General features: G+C 40.3%; 1 protein-coding gene and 1 pseudogene across 1 annotated transcript; both read right to left on the bottom strand.

Moving 5' to 3' along the window:
• Positions 1-2,220: 2,220 nt before the first annotated feature.
• Positions 2,221-7,520, bottom strand: LOC149023184 (serine/arginine repetitive matrix protein, putative (DUF936)). Its single transcript, XM_089143741.1, has 4 exons — positions 5,898-7,520; positions 3,717-3,935; positions 3,402-3,493; positions 2,221-3,174 (listed from the first exon to the last, which is right to left on the bottom strand). The coding sequence occupies exons 1-4, from the start codon at positions 7,257-7,259 to the stop codon at positions 2,415-2,417; spliced, it is 2,433 nt and encodes an 810-aa protein (XP_088999867.1). The 5' UTR covers positions 7,260-7,520; the 3' UTR covers positions 2,221-2,414.
• A 2,309-nt stretch (positions 7,521-9,829) lies between these two features.
• On the bottom strand, positions 9,830-18,551 carry LOC149023183 (uncharacterized; annotated as a pseudogene).
• Positions 18,552-19,271: the final 720 nt, after the last annotated feature.

The raw sequence follows: 19,271 nt of genomic DNA, 5'->3' as shown, positions 1-19,271 counted from the left end.
AAATGTAGATAACACAATTATAAGTAAATTATAAAAAAAATATATTGGAGTGATGCATAGAGGCTAAACTAGTGGGAGAAAAACTTTAAGAAATCATGAAAAAGAAAAAGGTGGGAAAGAAATTGTAAGAGAAAATATAGATTTGAAATCTATTAACTAAATATGGGAAAATAGTTAATTTTTATAAATTAAGTAAAAAAAAAATTCAATAATTATAATTAGATCTACTAATATTAACGACTAAAATTCTGAACATCCAACTAATAAAACTTAAATTTTAAATTGTTATTAAGAATAATCAAAACTTTAGTAGAAAGTTTAGGGATTCAAAAATATAATTAAACGTTTACGATTAGATTTTATAAAATTGATGGTTGAAATTTGAAATGATATTTAAATTTCTATGATTAGGAATTGAAATTTTAGGAGAAACTTTAGGGATTAAAAAAATCATTCATTATGATTTGATAAAATCAATGTATGAATTCTAAGGAGAATAAAATTCTCACCATAATCCATAATAGACAAAAAGTCTCATGAATTTTGGAGGCTTTTTTATTATTTTAAATAAAAACAAAACTGATAATAGATGCTAAATAATTTAAAATAATAAAAAATTCTCATAATTGAGAATGATAATTGATGTCAAAAGGGCTTTAAACTTTTATTTTTTTATTTTGGAGGCCAAGTAATGATATTTTACATGTGAAGTGAAAGAAATAAGGAAAAAATATAGGATTATTTCAAATCTAAAATGTGGGCAGTGGTGCTTTGCTGGAGAACACCGAAAATAGTTTGATGAACCTTGTAACAAAACCATGAATCAAATACTTGTTGTGAAGATAATTTATTGAAACTGAAAGCCACGCAAGTATGCAACATGGGATGTCGGCAAACAAAACTTGGGCAAAAGAAGCAAACGACAGAAACATCGCCGTTGTTTCATCGAAAAAAAGGACAGAAACATCGTTGTTTTTGTGCCCAGTGGAAGAAAGCCTAACAGCTAGCTACAAAGTTAGCTTCACGAGTACTATGAGCAAACCTGATAACCTGAAATGTCACTCAAGCCTCTCTACGGCAAGCTGCCATATCCGAAGGAAGGAAGACCTTGAGCATCTGATGAAGCTTAATGAACGTGGATTTCTTAGTAGCACGTTCGGGGTTGCTTCATTTTATCGATGCTGGTGGCTTTTCTGATTTCAAATCTATGAGATCAGCTCATAGATAGAAAGCATCATGTGATTCGCGCTCTCTGATATAACTTTCAGATCAAGGCATCAAGCCTGACTTTTTGGAAAAAGAAAACGGCACGAAGGGAGAAAAAAATAAACAGTAATTTAACAATTTTCAGTGATAAAATGGACTAGTGTATCCACTTTGTCACTATAAATCCAATTTTGGAATGTGTGTTTGTTAAACATAAAGTGGAGTATCAATGCTTTAAGGCCTCCATTTTAGGATGCTGGTGCAGTTTGCTCTATTCTTTATGAATGTTGAAAACTTGTTGAGGAATCTACACGAACACTTGAAGGATTGTTGTATTCACGATACTTCATCATAACGTACAAGAGGTACTTTCTTTAAGGTATTTGGACAAGTCGATTTGTGCAATACGGGTTTCAAATGTGTCTTCATCCCAAGATCAGTCACCCCAAACTTTTAAGGTTGCACCCCAGAGGAGTAAATTCAATGTAAAAAATGAATTCGAAAATGGGTTTATATAGAACTTCAAAGGTTGTAGGTGAAAGGATAAGATCACCTCCCTTTGTAAGGGTACCTATTCAACTCATATCCCTACAAGAAGGTACCTATTCAACTAAGGAAAATATATAACCAAGGATAAAACCAATGTGGGCTATATAAACCCATTTTCACCCAACGTGGGCTTTTCGGATTATCTCGTGACAAAATATATAACCAAGGTTAGGTCACAACAGAGTTGAGCTTGTTCGCGTTGCACAGGGTTCGATCCTTAACCCCAAGAATATATTACATAGGTTATTATTATATACAAATGAGTTAACATCAACTTCTTTCTGTCCAATGTGGGACTAAAGTTTTTGTTATAGAAATCATAAGATAAAAAACATGATTAAAATATATATATATATATATATATATATATATATATATATATATATATATATATATATATATATATTTAAATAAAAATTAATATACGTAAAGTTTTAAACATATTTCCAACAGATACAAGGTTGAGAATTCAAGCTTCCAAAGTTCTTTTAGAAATATATTATTATTATTATTATGATACAAAGAAAGGACTCCACACAATTGAATTCTCTGACACAAGAATATCATACAAGAAGTTAAGAACACAAAATAAATTATTATAAGATATTAAGAAGATGATTCTTTCAAAGGAATTGCATACAATCTCATGAAGACAGAAATTAAGATGATACACTCGTAGAATCCTCAAGTGCAGTTCCTATATGTTGTATGACAAACCCGTATATCTTTCGTCTTAAACACTCAATCTTTTGTGCAAGATCCCGTTTCACTCCTACATGATCCAACCAATCATTGACATGCTTCAATTGTGATAGGACAGCCGCAATTGAGCCGTTCTCTTGTCCAAGTATTCCACTACTTTCGACTGATGATGACATGCCACAGACCTTGAATCCTGTATCAAATGACTCCTCAACATACTGCAAGAACCACATTTCCATCTCCTTTTGCAAATATTTTGCAAGCTCCACAGTCTCTTTGACTCCATTCTCCCTGGACCATGACCCATCATCATTAGAATCATATGACAATGCTGAAGCTGCCTTCAAATGGTTTCTGGCAGGTGTGCAAAGAGACTGCTTCTTATATCCACTCATACTTGAAGATGAAGGAGACCGCACATCCATGCCAATATTTCCAGAATTCTTGAGACCATGGAATTTAGAATGGTTTCCACTCTGATCGCTTATGAGAGAAATGATTTCTAGATCCGTAGCCAGAGCAGCTTCAATCCAAAGAGAAATGGATTTCAATCGTTCATTTGGAACAAAATTTTCAGGTCTGTCAGAAATGTGGCTCAGGGCAACTGATTCAGCAATTATTGTTGACTTCAAAACATCATTGTAAACTGATAAAAATTGGTTAATAGTTGGGAGCGGATTTTCAGCCCCGGCAGATGAGCAGAGATCCGAAAACATGCTGAAATAGAAAGGATACAATTAGCCACAGCATCAAAAAACAACAGAACATATCAATGAGATGATGTTTGAAACAAGAGGACTGGATAGAATAAAAGAAGAAAAAAATGAATGATGATGAAGGTAGTGATGTACTGATGTGAAGATATACTGAATAAACACATGTTCAATCTATAGGCATGCAAATTATGATAAGTTCAAACAGAAAAAGAGAAACACATGTTTCACCTCAAACACCTAACAATTGACTCGGTTACAGAGGCTTCTTCCAAAGCCTCAGCAGCAGCAGTAGAAGCAAGAACCCTCCTTTTCAGAGCTTCCTGCAAAAATAAATGATAATCTTCTATGAGGGAAAAAGAAAAAAAATAAGGGAAGAAAGAAAGAAAGTTAACTATAGACAGAAGACCAACAAGAAGTAACAATCGGATGCATCTCAAACATGTTAGTCTGCATTGCCAAGTATTCTGAGTAATACAAGAATTAAATTCAAGCTAGTGTTTGGCAATTGTAAACAGAACTCAAATCCTTCAAGAATATATGTACCTTTCCAAGCGCAGCAAGTCTAGAAGGGACAAAGTCCAATGGAATGGTTCCATCCGTCCATTTTCGATCATGAACAGTTATTGTGGGAGTGGTGGAACCATTGTGTTCAGAGACCATATTAGTTTCAGTTTTACAAGGCTTTGACCTTTCATTCGTGGAAGCAAGCTCCTGATGAGCTGATCCTCCATTAGCATCGCTGAGTCGCCTCGAAATAGCTACCTGGAAAATTAGAAAGTGGGTTGTTGCTGCTAAACCAAGCGATGAACTCATAAGGGTGATAATGGCATCATTAAACATATTCCAAGGATCAATACATAACATTGATAGCCAAAAATTGATAATATAATGAGGGGAACAAAGAATTAAGAGAAGATCCGGAAAGACAGAACTTGAACCGAAAAAGAAGAGTAAAGGAAAACCGTCGAGGCGCGTCAGACGCTTTCCTTAAAACAAATTTGTCCCCTCCACAGTGTGCTTGAGGATTCAACGGACGTCTGTCTCCCAGGATACAACGACGAACAACGATGTACTTAGCACAAAGTATATCGCAACTACGAACTTGACATGTGCCTTCCTTCTATCACCACACGATTCAAATACGAAACCAAACTCGAAGCCAAACTCAAACCATTGACAACACTCACAAATCGTTTTTAAGAAGACCCTTAAAACACACTTAGCATTCTTCTTAAATCATAAAAGAAAACACAACACAAAACAACCATCTTCACCAAGGAAGGATCCCTATTTATAGATGAGATCAATGTCTCTTTAACTAGCTTGAAAGATGAAAAGCCATAGTCACTTATTACCAAACTTAATGAATAAGTTATGGGAAATGAAAAGCTTTAGACTTTAATAACAAGCTAGGAAGTGAGAAGTTTTCTTGGGAAATTAAGAGTCCCAAAACCCTCCATTAATCACAATAGGGAAATGAGAAGTTTGTTGTTAGGAAATAAAAGGTCTCATAACCTCCATTCATGAATTCTCCTTGGGAGATGAAACACCCAACTGTCCATAGTTATTCCCATAACCCTTCATTCATGACCTCTCCTTGTGCAATGAATCACCAAATAGTCCATTGGTATTCCATGCACATATTTCCACAAATTCATTTATTTCCACAAACTCTCCATATGAATGATTTTCATTCACATTCATCAATGCTCAAAGAGCATATTCAAACAAACATAATCTCTCTCCCTTCAAGTCCGAAGAAGATCCGTTCATGTTAAATTTTCTACGTTATCTGTTTTCATCTCCATAGCTGCAATGTTAAGTTATGCTTCAGAATTTTACAGAATCTATTGTGCTTTTCTCTGTCCATGTAACATAACGGGTGACCATCTACTCTATGTACATCATTATACATTTCTAAATACTTTTACCCAGTGGGTCAAAAATAAAGAAGCCAGTTTAATGCTTTGAAATTTACCAGTCAGGAAGGGAGACGACATTCGTTCATGCAGCACAAAACCTATCACTTACAAAGCGGATGAGGCTGACCTCTTCAGACATTTTGGACTGTTGAAGATCAGAAATGCTTCATGCAACACTGATTGCTTTAACACTAGCATGCAGCAAATTTTGGGAGTCTAAACAACACAACCTCTAGGATCAGATGAGCAGCTTTTTACTATATAAATTCTCAAAACAAAAGACCGGCACTCTATTCTATAATATACAAGGAATGATTCGTACAGTAGAGTGGAATTGAGGTACAAGCATGGTTCAAGAACTCCCCAGCTAGATCAACCAAATTGAACCAAGATCTCATCAAGGAATGATTCGTACAGTAGAGTGGAATTGAGGTACAAGCATGGTTCAAGAACTCCCCAGCTAGATCAACAAAATTGAACCAAGATCTCATCAAGTTGTTGCACTTTCTGTCAGTTGAATCAAGGCAAGGTTTGGAAAACCATACAAGTATGGTAAAATACCAAGTTCCTGCTGAGACCACGCCTAGATAATGAGACATAACTCGTATTACATCTTATCTCATTATCTCATCTCATATCGGAGGGTAGAAGAAAATTGAAAACGTGAGATTTTAGGCGAGCTCTCTTCAATCTCCATATAAGTATATAACTAGAAAGAGCTGAAACGATAAATGGAAAGGACAATTGCAAGTATCTACGTGGGAATAGGGACAAGTGAAATTCAATGCTTTCAAAAGCTTACCTGAGTTCGCATTATGGCTTGCAGATCAGGTTTATTATGTTTAGAGGCTGGCCTGTCTTTCTGTTCGGCGGCGGTAGCCGGTGGCGGCGGTGGTTCATCCCAGCTCTTCCTCAACTTTGAAGAGCCTACCAAAGCATCTGAAACCTTTGAAATGCCGGAAACTATATTTGCTATTTTCTTCTTACCGGCAGAATCTGAAGCAGCGACAACCACTGGAGAAACCTTCAAATTCAAACCACCAGAAATCCTTCTAGCAGGAGAAAGGGAAGTCCTCCGAGCACCAGGGGAAGCCTGTCTGCGGCCAGTAGAAGTAGGGGATGGCTGGCGATATCTGGAAGGCACAATGATTGCAGGCTCCCTGGAAGCCTTTCGGTGGTTGTCACCGTGGGATGCTGCAGCCAAGCTTGGAACAATGCATTTAGACGGGATTGGAGATGCAGACCTGGAATTTGCCTTGCCTGCAGGTGAAGGTTCTCTTTCCGTCGTGGTCTTGGTCGTGGTCGGAGTCGTGGTCGTCCTCTTCCCAGCAGAGATAGACCTATGTTGCTTAGCGGAGGCTGGAGATGAGAAGCGTCGAGGTTTCTCTTTCTCGTGTTGCAATTTATTAGTCTTCTGGTTCCCGTTTCCATTCCCATTCCCATCCGAGAAATTGGATTTTGAGGCGGAGGGGGCGTTTCCGTTTCCACCAACGATGGTGGGAACATTAACATTGTTATCCCGCTGGATAAGAACGGGCCTTGACCTGTGGTGGTGGTGGTGGTGGTCCTTGTCCGCTGCTGGCCCAATCTGCCTGTGCGGTGGTGATGGGGGATGATGATGATTAGGAACGGGATCACCACAACCACTCTGTTCTTCTAGTTTGCAATGAGGAATTGGGAGGGGGTTGAGGTTGAGGTTGAGGGAAGCACAACCCCCAGCAGCAGGGTGGGGGTGGTCGGAATCGGAATCGGTGACGGGTTGAATAACATATCCGCCGCGCTTGGAAGGGGAGATGCGGGCGATTAGTGGTTCGGGACTTCCAACGAACGGGTGGCGGCCAGCAATGGGTCGGATGCCGCAAACTCGTGGAACGGGATCTTGAGAGTCAAACTCTAGGTGGTCGACGTAGGTGAACTGTCCAAGCTGTAAGCGGTTGGTGAGAATGAGATCCGTGTCGCGCTCAGAGAGAGAGACATAGGTGGAGTTAGTCGAGTCGGAGAGCTGAACGTAAAATCCATGGTTGGGCCAAAGCTCACAACCTGCAAGCGCAGGAACTATGCCAATTACCTGTAGAAGCACCGATCTGTGTTCTCCCGCAACTTTGGTCTCAGAATTCATTGACTGAAGGAGCTTCAGTAGGATCCCTGGGGTCAGAGACGCCATCGTTGTTAAGTTCAATCTTACTCACGAAAACTCAACTCAAAACTCTCTGCTTCCCTCCTTCAGCTTAAGAAAATCAAAGGGAGCGACGACGTCGCAGGTGTCAGGTGATACTTTACAGAATTAGGGCCGAAATAGACGTTGCAAACGGTAACTCACTCAAGGAACCCGTTACGTGGGAGTAAATGTTCAAGCATGCCTAATTCTGCTTTTTTTTAAATTTCAAATCTCCCGCTCCTGCGGCTCGCGTTTGGAAACTTTTCAAAAAATTTTGAAATTTTTTATTTTTATATGGAAGGGGGTTGGGTGTGTAAACAAATGATTTTTTTTTTTTTTTTTACCTTAATGTGGGACCTATAATTTAATGTGGTTATGTTTAGAAAGTCCTAGGAAGTCAGGTCAGACTTTTTCCTAAATTGGTTGAAGGCTTAAGTGTCAGTTTTGAATATGGAGATCCAAAATTCAGCAATTGAAGAAAGGAGACCCCTTTGGTCGATCCATCTGCCAAAGCAACTCTGGAAACTGAATTTTGTTATATTTGGATTTGGGATTTCCTATATATTACAACTTCATTCTAAACCTAATTGTTTGGCCCCTAAACTACTGGAAAACGTAAGAAGAACCCTAAAACCTCCTCCTCAAGCCAAAGAAGATCCCCAAGCATTTCTCCAAGTTTCTACTTTGATTTCTCTTCAACAAAGTTGGTATTCTACCTCTTTCTTCTCTAGTCTCTTCTCTCTATTGTTGTTTCTTATTGTTTTGATTATGAGGAAGATATTACACTGCTGTAATGACACAACCTCTAATCTCCTTTGTCTTAGAGTGAATCTTCATTGAGTCTATGCTTTCCTTGAAGCCATATGGTGATTTTCATTGATTTTGATGTAGTTTGATAGCATGATCTATTCTTACTATACTTTGCTATTCTAGTCAGTGTTAGACTTGTTTCTTACTAGTTTTCCACTACTGATTTGTTGTATTCTATTTCTTTGAATGAATCCCCATTCATTCTAACTTTTCCATATATATCCATGGTTTTAGCCTAATAGGGGAATTGTTGATCCATGGTTCTAGCCCATCATGCTCCAGATCAGGCCCATTTTCGCATTTGAGAATTTGAATGGACCTCTTGATGTATAAAATTGCATGATTCATACCCAAAACTCCAAATATTTGCTTAAATATTGAAAAGTCCTAAAATATGTAAAAACAACATAAAACCCAAGGTAGCTCCACTATAAGTGTGTAAAATGCATGCTTTATGCCATAAGATTTCACACATAAATGTGCTCATCAGTGCCCCTTGACTATTTCCCTGACTACTGATTAACATACCTAGGGCATGTCTAGAAGTGTTTGGCTAGGAAACCCTTGTCATATCTGACCCCATCGGAAGGGGAATTGAGACAGAGTAACCCGTGGAAGCAATGGGGATTTGTGGGCACTCAAGACCAGTAACCAACCCGTGAAAGGACATGAATCACATTGTGGGGGCCATTCATTGGTAGGGTTGCATGTGGTAGACTTGGGCTCGTGGGCACTCAAGATTGCGGGAAGCATGAGAGGACACGAGAGCTTCCCATTTACTATGTGTGGATGACCAATATGGTTAAAGAGTCTACGTATTTGGGAAGGAGACGGTGACTCTACTGGAAAGGTACAGGAAAGGATCACGGGAAGCGAGGAATGGATGTATCTAACCCTAAGTAGATGTGACTTAGTAGATGACTTGCATTGGGCTAAGATTATCCTTATACACGCGCCAGTACTCAAGCCAAACGGTGATGTGAGAGAGTGTTGACCTAAACCTCAGCCAAGGTATGTCCAGGAAGGTTTCAGGACCCATTTGCCAAACGGAGAACCCAAGATGCCGGGAAGGCTGAGGGAGAGTAATTTGAGAACCCAAAAGAGTATGGTGCTATGACTTAAAGCGTGTTAAACTATAGACTAAATGAACTTCACCATCCTTGCTTCTCTTCTCCTTTTCATTTCTTACTTGGGTTTTTGCTTTAAGGGAATACAAACGATCTTTTATGTTTATAGTTTTTGTATTATTAATACAAATTTTGTAAAAAATTAAATATTTAGCAGGATCATTAATTTTTAGGTAGGAAAATATAGTCAATGTTTTTATTTTGATAAAAAAAAAAATTATTATTAGATGATGGGAAATGATTCATGTAGAATTGAGAAACCAAATGAAGATATGATAATGATAGAATACCTACAAGTGGGAAATTATGGAGATGGCATATAATATATAATAGAGTTTTTTTTTTTTTTTCTTTTCTTCATGCTGCCCACTTAAGTTGGGTATTAAGTTGGGTCAAAACTCTTGTCTACCCACTTAAGTGGCAAAAATTACATGTTGCCCACACTGGCCATTTTGAAAAGTTACAAGTTACCCACTATTAGATTTTGAGCCTTTGACCGTTAAGTTTTTCAAGGTTTGAATGTCAATAGATCAAAATACCCCTTAGCATTGTAAATGACAATAAGGCCCCTCACTCATTTTCACCCTTAAGTCACCCATCTTTGCCCCCTGTAGGAAAATACCCACCGTCGTTGGAAATCTGTCTAGCAACTTCAAGAAACAAAGACACCACATGGATCGAGGACTAGGCATCTTCCATATAGCCAATAAGATATATGGCTCAAGCCCATATTAAATCTCACTCTAAAGGTTCCCCTTACATTATATCCAATTCGATTACTCTGTGTTATGTCAAAACATTTTTGAGACTTCCGAACTAGTACAGACCGCATGAACTATGGTCAACCAGATTCGGCTTAGTCCTTTAACCAATTGCTTGGCTCTCTTTGGAATTCAGTCTTCGAACTGGTACCTTAGCTCTCCTCTGAATTCAATTTCGGACTAGCCTCTTGGCTTTGGACTAAGCTCTCAGCACTCCTTGGAAAAGGGTTACTGGCCCAACCATATGGCGATAGTTATTTTTCGGACACACTGCTCAACACATCTCTCGACCACAACTTGTCAGCGAGATCTTGCTCACCTTTATACAGTTGTACGCATGCTAAGGCATTAAATTTGGCAGTCATATGTCATACTTATGCATTTAATGCTATGCACTCATCAAGGGATAAGCCAGCAGGGAAAATTCCTTTGGGAATTGCTTCTAGCCGCTTTTTCGGGGGTTAAAGCCAAACGTGTCACATTTGGAGTTAGAGATATTTTAGCATTCTTACGTGGTGCCTGAATATAGTAACTTCAAGAACAAGCAAGCCAAACCTTCTTCTTGGGCTTTCCCTTGGGAATCAAATCAAGCCATTCAATTACTGTTGTCAATCTTCTCCATGGAATCTTCTTTCTAGTATAAGAACGGTCACTCATACCTTCTTCAAGTAAGTGAACAAACAAAAAAAGAAGCGAGTTAAGCCAAACTCTGCTACACAGAGACAAAAAAAATGCAAGCCTAGTTAATTGTGCATTAACCCTGACACCTACCCAAGAGTTTTGATCTCTTAGGGCATTTACTCCTTGTGAGGAACTAAGTTATCCAGAATATGATTGAACCATCGGAGGCAGCTTCTTGTCCATAGAGGTGGTCTGCTCTCATGAGTTTTATTTGGTCGATCGACGATTCCAGGGTTTGACATGCTATTTGACTGAATCGGAGCTGAAAGATTTTGAAGCAACACTTTGCAACTACTTTCTAAGCTCTAATGCCAGAGTTGGAGGCAAATAAGCTTCACTTGTTAATATATGAACCAGATCCGACCTCAACTCTTTGTGTCTCAAAGAGAAAGCTTGAAGGGCTTGAGTTGCAATAAGCCTGTCAAAGAAGAAGAGTTTGAGTTCCACGTACTCAAACCTCACATCAATCTTGCAATTAGGGTTGGAGAAGTCAGCAAGAAACATGAAATCACTGTTACATAGTTTGGGTATCCAAAATAACACTATTGAGGGTCGCAGAAATAGTTTCAAGTAATGGGTACTTAGGTTTGTAGATGAGGAAGATCAAGGTAAATATTCTGACAATGATGAGAAGAAGGTTGAAGATTGAAAAATGACAGTGCAACACTAGATGAAGGGGTTTGTTAGGCTAGGTTTCCAGAGTAGGGTGGCGTTTCTTGGTTTGCGGAGGTAGAGCTTGCTGCCGAAGGCGTTTGATTCGAGTTCAAGGATTGCTTTGATAAGACAGCTTGTTGAGAGGTCTTATAAAATTTCCTTCCCTCTGTACCCAACACCTATTACAATTTTGAGGGTATTTTTGCATATTTGAATTGTTAAGCAAAAAACCCAAAAGAATAAGCTGCTGAGGAAATGGAATCCTTTTTGGTTCTAGGGTTTTTGGTGAGTGCAGCTAGTTTTATCCAAAGGTTGTTTACTTCTAGAATTCTAATTGGAAGCCCCAAGGTGTAATTAGTTATGTGACTTAGATTTTCAACACATGGTTTTCCAGTTAGAGCTCTGTGATTTTGTTTTTTTTTCTACAAATGGAGTTATGCGTTGCCATTGGTAGTTTGAAACGGTGGTGGGTATTTTTCCTGCCATGGAGTTTGTTAGTGTTATCGACATTTGGTGCTAAGATACGCATGGCCCAAAGAGCTGGTCTCTGGGCCAGCCCTAGACGTCATGTTGGGTCTGAACGCCTCTCTGATTGAAGCCTCATTAAGGACCCATTGGCCGAGAAGTGGCATGAAGGCCCAAGCCTCTCATTGATTTGTAACTTGGCGAAAAGGCTCTACGTGGCAAGGCCATATTGAATGAGTCCAGAATTCCTGTCATCCTCTGCGGGCAGCAGGAGCTCCGCACACTCAAGGATCTTCTCGAGCCTCGGGTCTGCTGCTGGCTTACCCTCTTTTTTGGGGCTTCTGTCACATCAACAAAAGGGTGTGACAGGCTCATTTCTTGCTAATGGGATCCCTTGATGGCCAAGACAACTCTTTGGTCTCATCTTGAATCCTTCACATGTAGAAGCCATCTCCACCCTCCATATCATCAAGGCATCATCCAAAGGCCATGAAGCCTGCAATCTTGGGAGGTATGAATCCGCTATATAATTCTCCATCCAGCCCGAATTGAGTAAGACTTGAGCTCTTTAGCTATCTAACCCTTCAAGAACATGATCTTCATCGTCTCTTGGGGTTTTCTCTCCTGAATGGAGTCTTTGGTTTGCTGGCTTGCACTAATTCGATCGTCGGAGGTGGCTTCCCGTCCTCAGAGGCGGCCCACTTTCACCTTGTTTTGGTCGCAGGAATTGGGTCTGGATCGAGCACAAATTATGGAGCTAAGATCATATTTCTATACCAACAGTTAGTAAACATCGACTCTCAAGAGAGACACAGAAATCAGATGTGAAAAGCTTAGGTGAATCGGTGAACCTGAGGACCTTTTTGTAACTTTAAGAAAATTAAGTGAGTTTTTTGTAAAAAACAACAAAAAAACAAACTTATATAGTTATATTATATACCTCCACCCCATGGGCAAAATTTTTATTTCAATTTTTTTTTTTTTTTTGGGTAAGAAGGCAAAATTTTTATTTCAATTTCAAAGTTAGAAGAAATGTAAAAGTGGATAATTTTAATTTTTCAAAATGGACAGTATAGGCGGTAATTTTTTTCCACTTAAATGGGTAGACAAGAGTTTTGGCCCTTAGTTGGCCGATATTACTAGGCCGGGCCGAAACCCAATGTTATCCCAACCCTATCCTAACTTGGGTATGACGATGTTATTCTTTATCACCAAGTTTTATTTTCCTCCTTATTCAGGTGAAAGTACAAAGTTGCCTTCGGTTACAACAATGAGAATAAACTTTCTATGGTCAATTTCTCTTTACTTTTGTAAGCTAGGGTTGTGGTTAACAATAGTCACTCACTACTAAAGCTTTGGCGATTAAACAAGGTTAGCAGTGGAGCATCATCTTCCATTTTCAGCAAATCCAAGTTGAAAGTGACATCAACCTTTAATTACAATGCTCGAAGGAGTTTCAACTATTCCCTGGAAGTTGTTTCATATTGCTTGGCTAGGTATATATTGTGGGAATCCAATTTCGTAGCAAACACATTAGCCAAAGAAGCAGCACTAACACAAGATATTCTCTTACATTTCTCTCTCCCTCCCCCCAAGGGCCCCAACCCCAACCCTCCTGTTAGACACTTTAAGTTGTAATCTTTCTCGTGGTTTTTAACACTTTTCCTTGAAAGCTTTAGGAGACATTGGGTTTTTTTTTTTTTTTTTAGCGTAAAAAGATGAAAGAATAAGGATAAATATGTCATTTTAATATTATGTACTGAAGGTGTTTCGACATGAGGGACGTTTGCATGCAATAAAACAAATTCTAGATGACGTAAACATAACTTTTTTACAAATATAGGGAGTGTACGTAAATGTAATTTGCCCTTGGGATGGGATTATGTATATTGTAACCCCCCCTTTTTTTAATTTCTCTCTCTTCTCTCTCTTCTCCGGCTTCTCTCTCCATTTTTCTTTTCACTATTTTTGTCCTCTTCTCTGTTCTTCTTCTTTTGTTTTTTTTTTTTCTCTCTTCTTTCGTTTTTTTCTTTTTTGGTTTTTTTATATATTTTCCTTTCTCTTTCCGTCGGATTTTTTCAAGTATTTAATTTTTTATTTTTGTGGGTAAAAATGATATTTTGATTATCTTTATGATTACTTTTTGTGATCTGTTGTTGATGATAAAACATTTACTCCTGGCCGTCTTGGACTCCGTCTTTTTTTGACCATGTTATTTTATTTTTCAAAAATATCCCGATTTATAAAATATCATATTATATCATGGGTGGGGTTTTTAATTTGGTTTATTTTTTTTTTTTGTTTCCCTGTGGCTTCTGTTTTTTGCCTTTTTTATTTTTCTCTCATATTCATTTTCATATTTTGTTTATATGTGTTAGTTACAATTATAATGATTTTTATTTGTTAATGTTATTTGAATGCAACGTCATCATGTCTGTGTGAGTCGGGGGTCTTTGGCCGCCCTCCCTCTGGGGGGCCTCTTTTCGCTTTTGGGCTCGTGTTTTTTGTCCAAAATATCTCTTCGTGGTTCGGGTCCATCCTGGTTCAATGTGACTAATGCCCCCATCCTGTTCTTACTCGGGTTTACAAAACAAAGGGGAAGAAGAAAGATATCGAGGAAAGTCAATGAGCCTGATGTCTGCTTCTTGTGGTGTTCTTTGGTGTTGTCTTTTGGCGTCGGGTTCCTGGCCTTCCCTCCTTGGCGTGCTCCTTCCTCTGGGCCTCGGGGCTGCCTTCGTTCGGGGGGGGTGGTGTTTTGGCTTTTGGCTCCAGTCGGGCCCCTCTCTCGTTCCCTTCTCCCTCCCCCCATCGTTATCCCGCCGTCCCCCCCTGGCGTCCTCTTCGGCCCCTTCCTCTGGTTGTGCTGTCTGGTTTTTCTCACTCCCCCCGGGTCCTCTTCGTTGTTGTACTTTCCCCGTTTGGTCCCCCCTCGGTTGTCCCCCTCCTTGGCCTCGGGTTTTTGTTAACCCTTTTGGGTCTTTGGTGCCCTCTTCTGTGCCGCCCCGTCCTCATCACTTCTGGTATCTTGTGTTGGCTGTCTTCTTGTCGTGGTGCTCTGGTCATCGGCCCGTATTCATGGTCTCTCGGTGTGTCCCGGTTGGTGGGTGTGGTGCTTGTCACCCTGCTCCACTTAGGGCCGGTTGTTGTGCTTCACCTGATTATAACCTTATGTGGCACCTTGTCTTTGCACTTCAATTGACCTAATCTTTGAAGGACATTGAATCAGCATTGTCCACCCCGTTGGGTGCAGCGTCCAACTTCATCTACAATCTCGTTGCTTTGGCTTCGGATCTGTGGGGTGTTGGTGCCCTTCCGCGTTTCCTTTCGTCGCCTTGGCGCTCGTTCGGCCTCGTCCTGTTTGTCGCGGGTGGTTTGATTGGTGTCCAGTGTCTTCTACTTTTCATCTTATAAATTATTATATTTATATTATGGTTTATGATTATCTTGTATGTATTTATTGTCTATTGACTTATGAGTTTGTGATATTCAGCCGCCAATGCCCTCCTTCTCGTGTTTCGGGTGTTTCTGTTGTTGCCCTGTCCTTGTGGTCTTCTTGGTGGACTCTTCCTTGAGGGGACCCACTATGCCACACTTGTATGCATCCCTTGAGCGTATGAAGGATGCTATAAAGGCACAAACCCTAGAGGACATCGGGCTTTCTTAGATATTGTCGATGCACGATGGACGGCTCATCGATGCATCCTCTTCATAGGGCCGGTAAGTAAATATTCGGGTTGTTGATTTGTAGTTGTAGACTTGTAGTCTTGTAGACTTGTGGGCTTGTAGAATTGTAGGTATTGGTACTTTGGTAGTTGGTACTAATTTTAAGCTTTTTAATTATGCGGCATATTTTCTAAACCCTAAGTATCAATATAGTCAACATTTAGGGTTGGACACAAACCTATTGGATGCCCGATACGGTGATAGCGAAGTTGGAGCGGATGAGATGGTCCAATCATTTTGCCACAATGAGGTGAGACATTGGGAATTTCAAGCGATTAGTGAGTTGTATTAATTGTTTAAATAATTTAGATAACCAATCAATACTAATGATTGTATTATTGCAGATCAAATTGTTTAGAGATGCATTTGGGTCTTTTAGTGGAGCTGGTCTTTGTCGGGCGGAGAAACCATGGATCCGGGTTAGATACTTATATAGTTAGATCCTTAGGGCTTAGATGCATAAATGTTTTGAGTCTTTTGACTTTTGAGTTTCTAACTTAATGTTTTTGTGATAATGCGGCTGAATGGTGGTATCTCTATGGCAATAGTTCATCAAACTTACGAAGATTGGCGGTCGGGATCTGTCTCGGACTTGCTCGCCTCTGGATGTGAGAGGAATTGGAGTACATTCAGCATGATCCACTCCCGGAGGAGGAACCGGTTGGGAAGCCGGCGTCTAAATGACCTCGTATTTATTCACTATAATATGAGGTTGAAGCTGCAATATGCCGGGGAGCGGGCTCGGAATGAAAGGCAATACATCAATCTCGATGATATATTTGATGTTGCCGAAGATGACCAAGATCCCCTCACTCGGTGGATGTTGGACGGGGGTGAGCCGGTATTGGACCAACCTGGAGGGAGGCGACCCGAGAACTAGCTCAAGCTGCGGGGGTTAATGTGGGTGAGTATATGGCCACGAAGAGGGTCGGGCACATGCGGGGCAGCTGCCACTGCGTGAGGATTGGATGATGGCACCGGGCACGGAGGAGCCGCGGACAACACTCCCGATGACACACTCTCGCCTAGTCGGTCGGTGGAGATGATGATGGTGGTGGTGGTGGTGTGGTGGTGGTGGTGGTGGTGGTGGTGGTGGTGGTGGTGGTGGTGGTGGTGGTGGTGGTGGTGGAGGAATTGGAGAGCGTATACATGTTCCACTACCGGAGACACGGAGCCCCCACCCGGATACCCGGGGAGTCATTTTGATCATGCCACTCGGGATTATGATCATGGTGGTGAGTATCGCGTGGTCGTCAATATCCCGATCGAGGCCGAGCCACCATCGAGAGGGAGCTGGCCATGACTATGTTAATCCTTGGGATGCGGCGATTGCGTCAATGGGGTCCATGAGCTTGGATGAGTCTGTAGGCTCCACACCGGGTTGTTGGCCTACGGGTAATTATGGTGTCCCTCTCCCTCCTTCGGATGGACGGTATGATTGGGAATTAGTAACCCCTCTAATTCTTCGTATCATGGGAGCTATGGTGTCCCCTCCGGTTCTTCGTATCATGGGAGCTATGTGTCCCTCTCTCTCTTTCACAATCGAGTCATTCGTACCAACAAGGGCATCGTGGCATGCGTCGTTCCTTGGCCCTATTCTCACTTCCCTCAATTGGAGTTCTCACGGCGGGGAAGATGACCGCTATAGAAGCTGCGGTGAATGATTACTTAGACAATTTTCAATATCGTATGAGATGGGTGAGTATGTGAATTTGTTGGGGGGCATCAATGGAGCGTCGAGTCGGGGAATTCGATCCACCTAGGCACGGTGCTTGGTCGCGGGTTTCTTTTTTGGTTGGATGACTTTATGTATTCGGTTTTGTACAATGAATTGTAGACTTTATATGTTTGGTTTATGAGTTTTTAGGTTTTAGTTTCGGGGCTTTCGTCCGCGTATAGTAGACATGGGTCGTTAAGAACATTAGTTTGGTAATGTTTTAGATCAAAATAACACTCCATGTGTTTATTGCCTCAAATTAGGCTACACATCAAATTTCGGTCAAAATGACCAAAAACCCATCGACGGGGTTCGTTTCATCGACCCCTCCAAGTGCCCGACTTTTGGCGAAATTCGGCCGTGTCGCCGTGTGCGGGGGGGGGGGGGGGGAGGGGGGGGGGGGGGGGGGGGGGGGGGGGGGGGAAAGGGGGAGAGAGGGGTTTTTTTTTTTTTTTTGTTTTTTTTTGGGGTAGAAGAGACAGATTCGAATGAAGAATAAACGAAAGCTAAGGAGGAGAAGGCCAGGTAGGATCTAGATCCATATTTTGTCCACGTGAATCTTCCTTTACAATGCATGCAGGGTGTTATGCATCAGCCAAGCCACCTTCATACCACAATTCGCGACTAGTTGCTGACCACCATTTGCGTCTACGGATATTGCTTCAGTAATTGCACTGAATTGTTGAGTTTGAAATAATGATTATTGAGATTGAAATCTCATTCTAGATTTTCTATCTCAGCCGTTATAATCGAATTGTTGAGATTGAAATCTCGACGAAGATCTCCATTCAACAATTGCAAACGTTGCTGAGCATGTTCAGCACTTAACTGAAGCACACTTATCTCCCTTCCCTCTTAATAATAGTTATTATTATAATTTTTTTACCTCTCTAACCAAAAGAAAAAATAATTTTTTACATCTCACCCACTATAATGGAGGTAAAAGTGTGAAACTTTGGGTTCTCTAGATTTGGTAGCAACACTATGGTCCAGGGATTATGTATTAACCTTTTTATTTTATTTTTGGAAAAAAAGAGATTTTATATTAGATAAAAATTATAGTACATAATACAATAATACAAATTAAGATATGGAGAACCAAACGACCCTTTGGCTTCTTGGCTACATACCGAGAAGAAAGCTTTTCAGCTTTTCAGATAATCCTCTCAGGTCAAAAAGGAATTCTTGATTAGTCATAACCAAATCAAACCAGTCAAAAAATCTGCACATGCATGCATCGATTTGTTTTTATTTCCTTAACGCCATGAAACATAATACATTCAACGAATAAAGCCTTGAGATCAAGAATCTCTTCAATCAGGTGCGTGCAGGACCTTCCAACAGGGACGAAAAGCACCATGCCAATAAGTGTCTTGATAGCCACTTTTGAATCAGAGTGTACTAAGACTAGGGTTTTTATCACAGTCTAAGGAGGAAATGCACCATGTATTCACCAAAGAATCGACGACGTTTACAAGAGTTATATTTTGAGTGCTTAAACCGTGGCCTGGTTTGGTAAACAATCAAATGGTAAAAAATGGAATTTAATGAAAAAAGAAATCAATCTTATTAAGTCTCCTTGTAAATTATCAAATGGTGGATTAGTAGAACGGTGGACTTTCTACTAATCCATCATCGCATCCATCCGACAGTACCTATATTAGTAATTTTCGTCATATATAAATTCTTCGGCTTCAAAAGAAAAGAGAACAAGAAAAACAAGAAAGAAATCACCGAGTCCTGGATCAGGATCCTGAAACCACGAATGTCACGGATTACCGGCTTTAGTGAAGCACGGTCAAATTTGTCCAATCTGGTAATTTCACTCCCTTCCGGCTTTTCTGATTTTCTCCTTTTGCGTCGCCCAGCTGTACGTGCCGTTGGAGTGTATAGATTCAAATTCAAAATTTTAAAACCGCACGATAAAACAGAGAGGCATTTCAGTGCCAAATTCAAACGATCGAAGAATAAACGAAAAGCCAGCTAGCATCCAGATCCATATTTTGTCTATTAATTATTAATTAATTTTGGAAAACGCTTATGTGTATGGCCGTGCATGATGCAGGTCGTACGCATCACC

Source organism: Hakea prostrata, chromosome 2, assembly GCF_041222555.1.
Source record: "Hakea prostrata isolate BN-2017 chromosome 2, UWA_Hpros_2, whole genome shotgun sequence".
Lineage (NCBI taxonomy): Eukaryota > Viridiplantae > Streptophyta > Magnoliopsida > Proteales > Proteaceae > Hakea > Hakea prostrata.
Note: the sequence above shows the minus strand (reverse complement) of the source record. Positions and strands in the feature narration are given on the sequence as shown.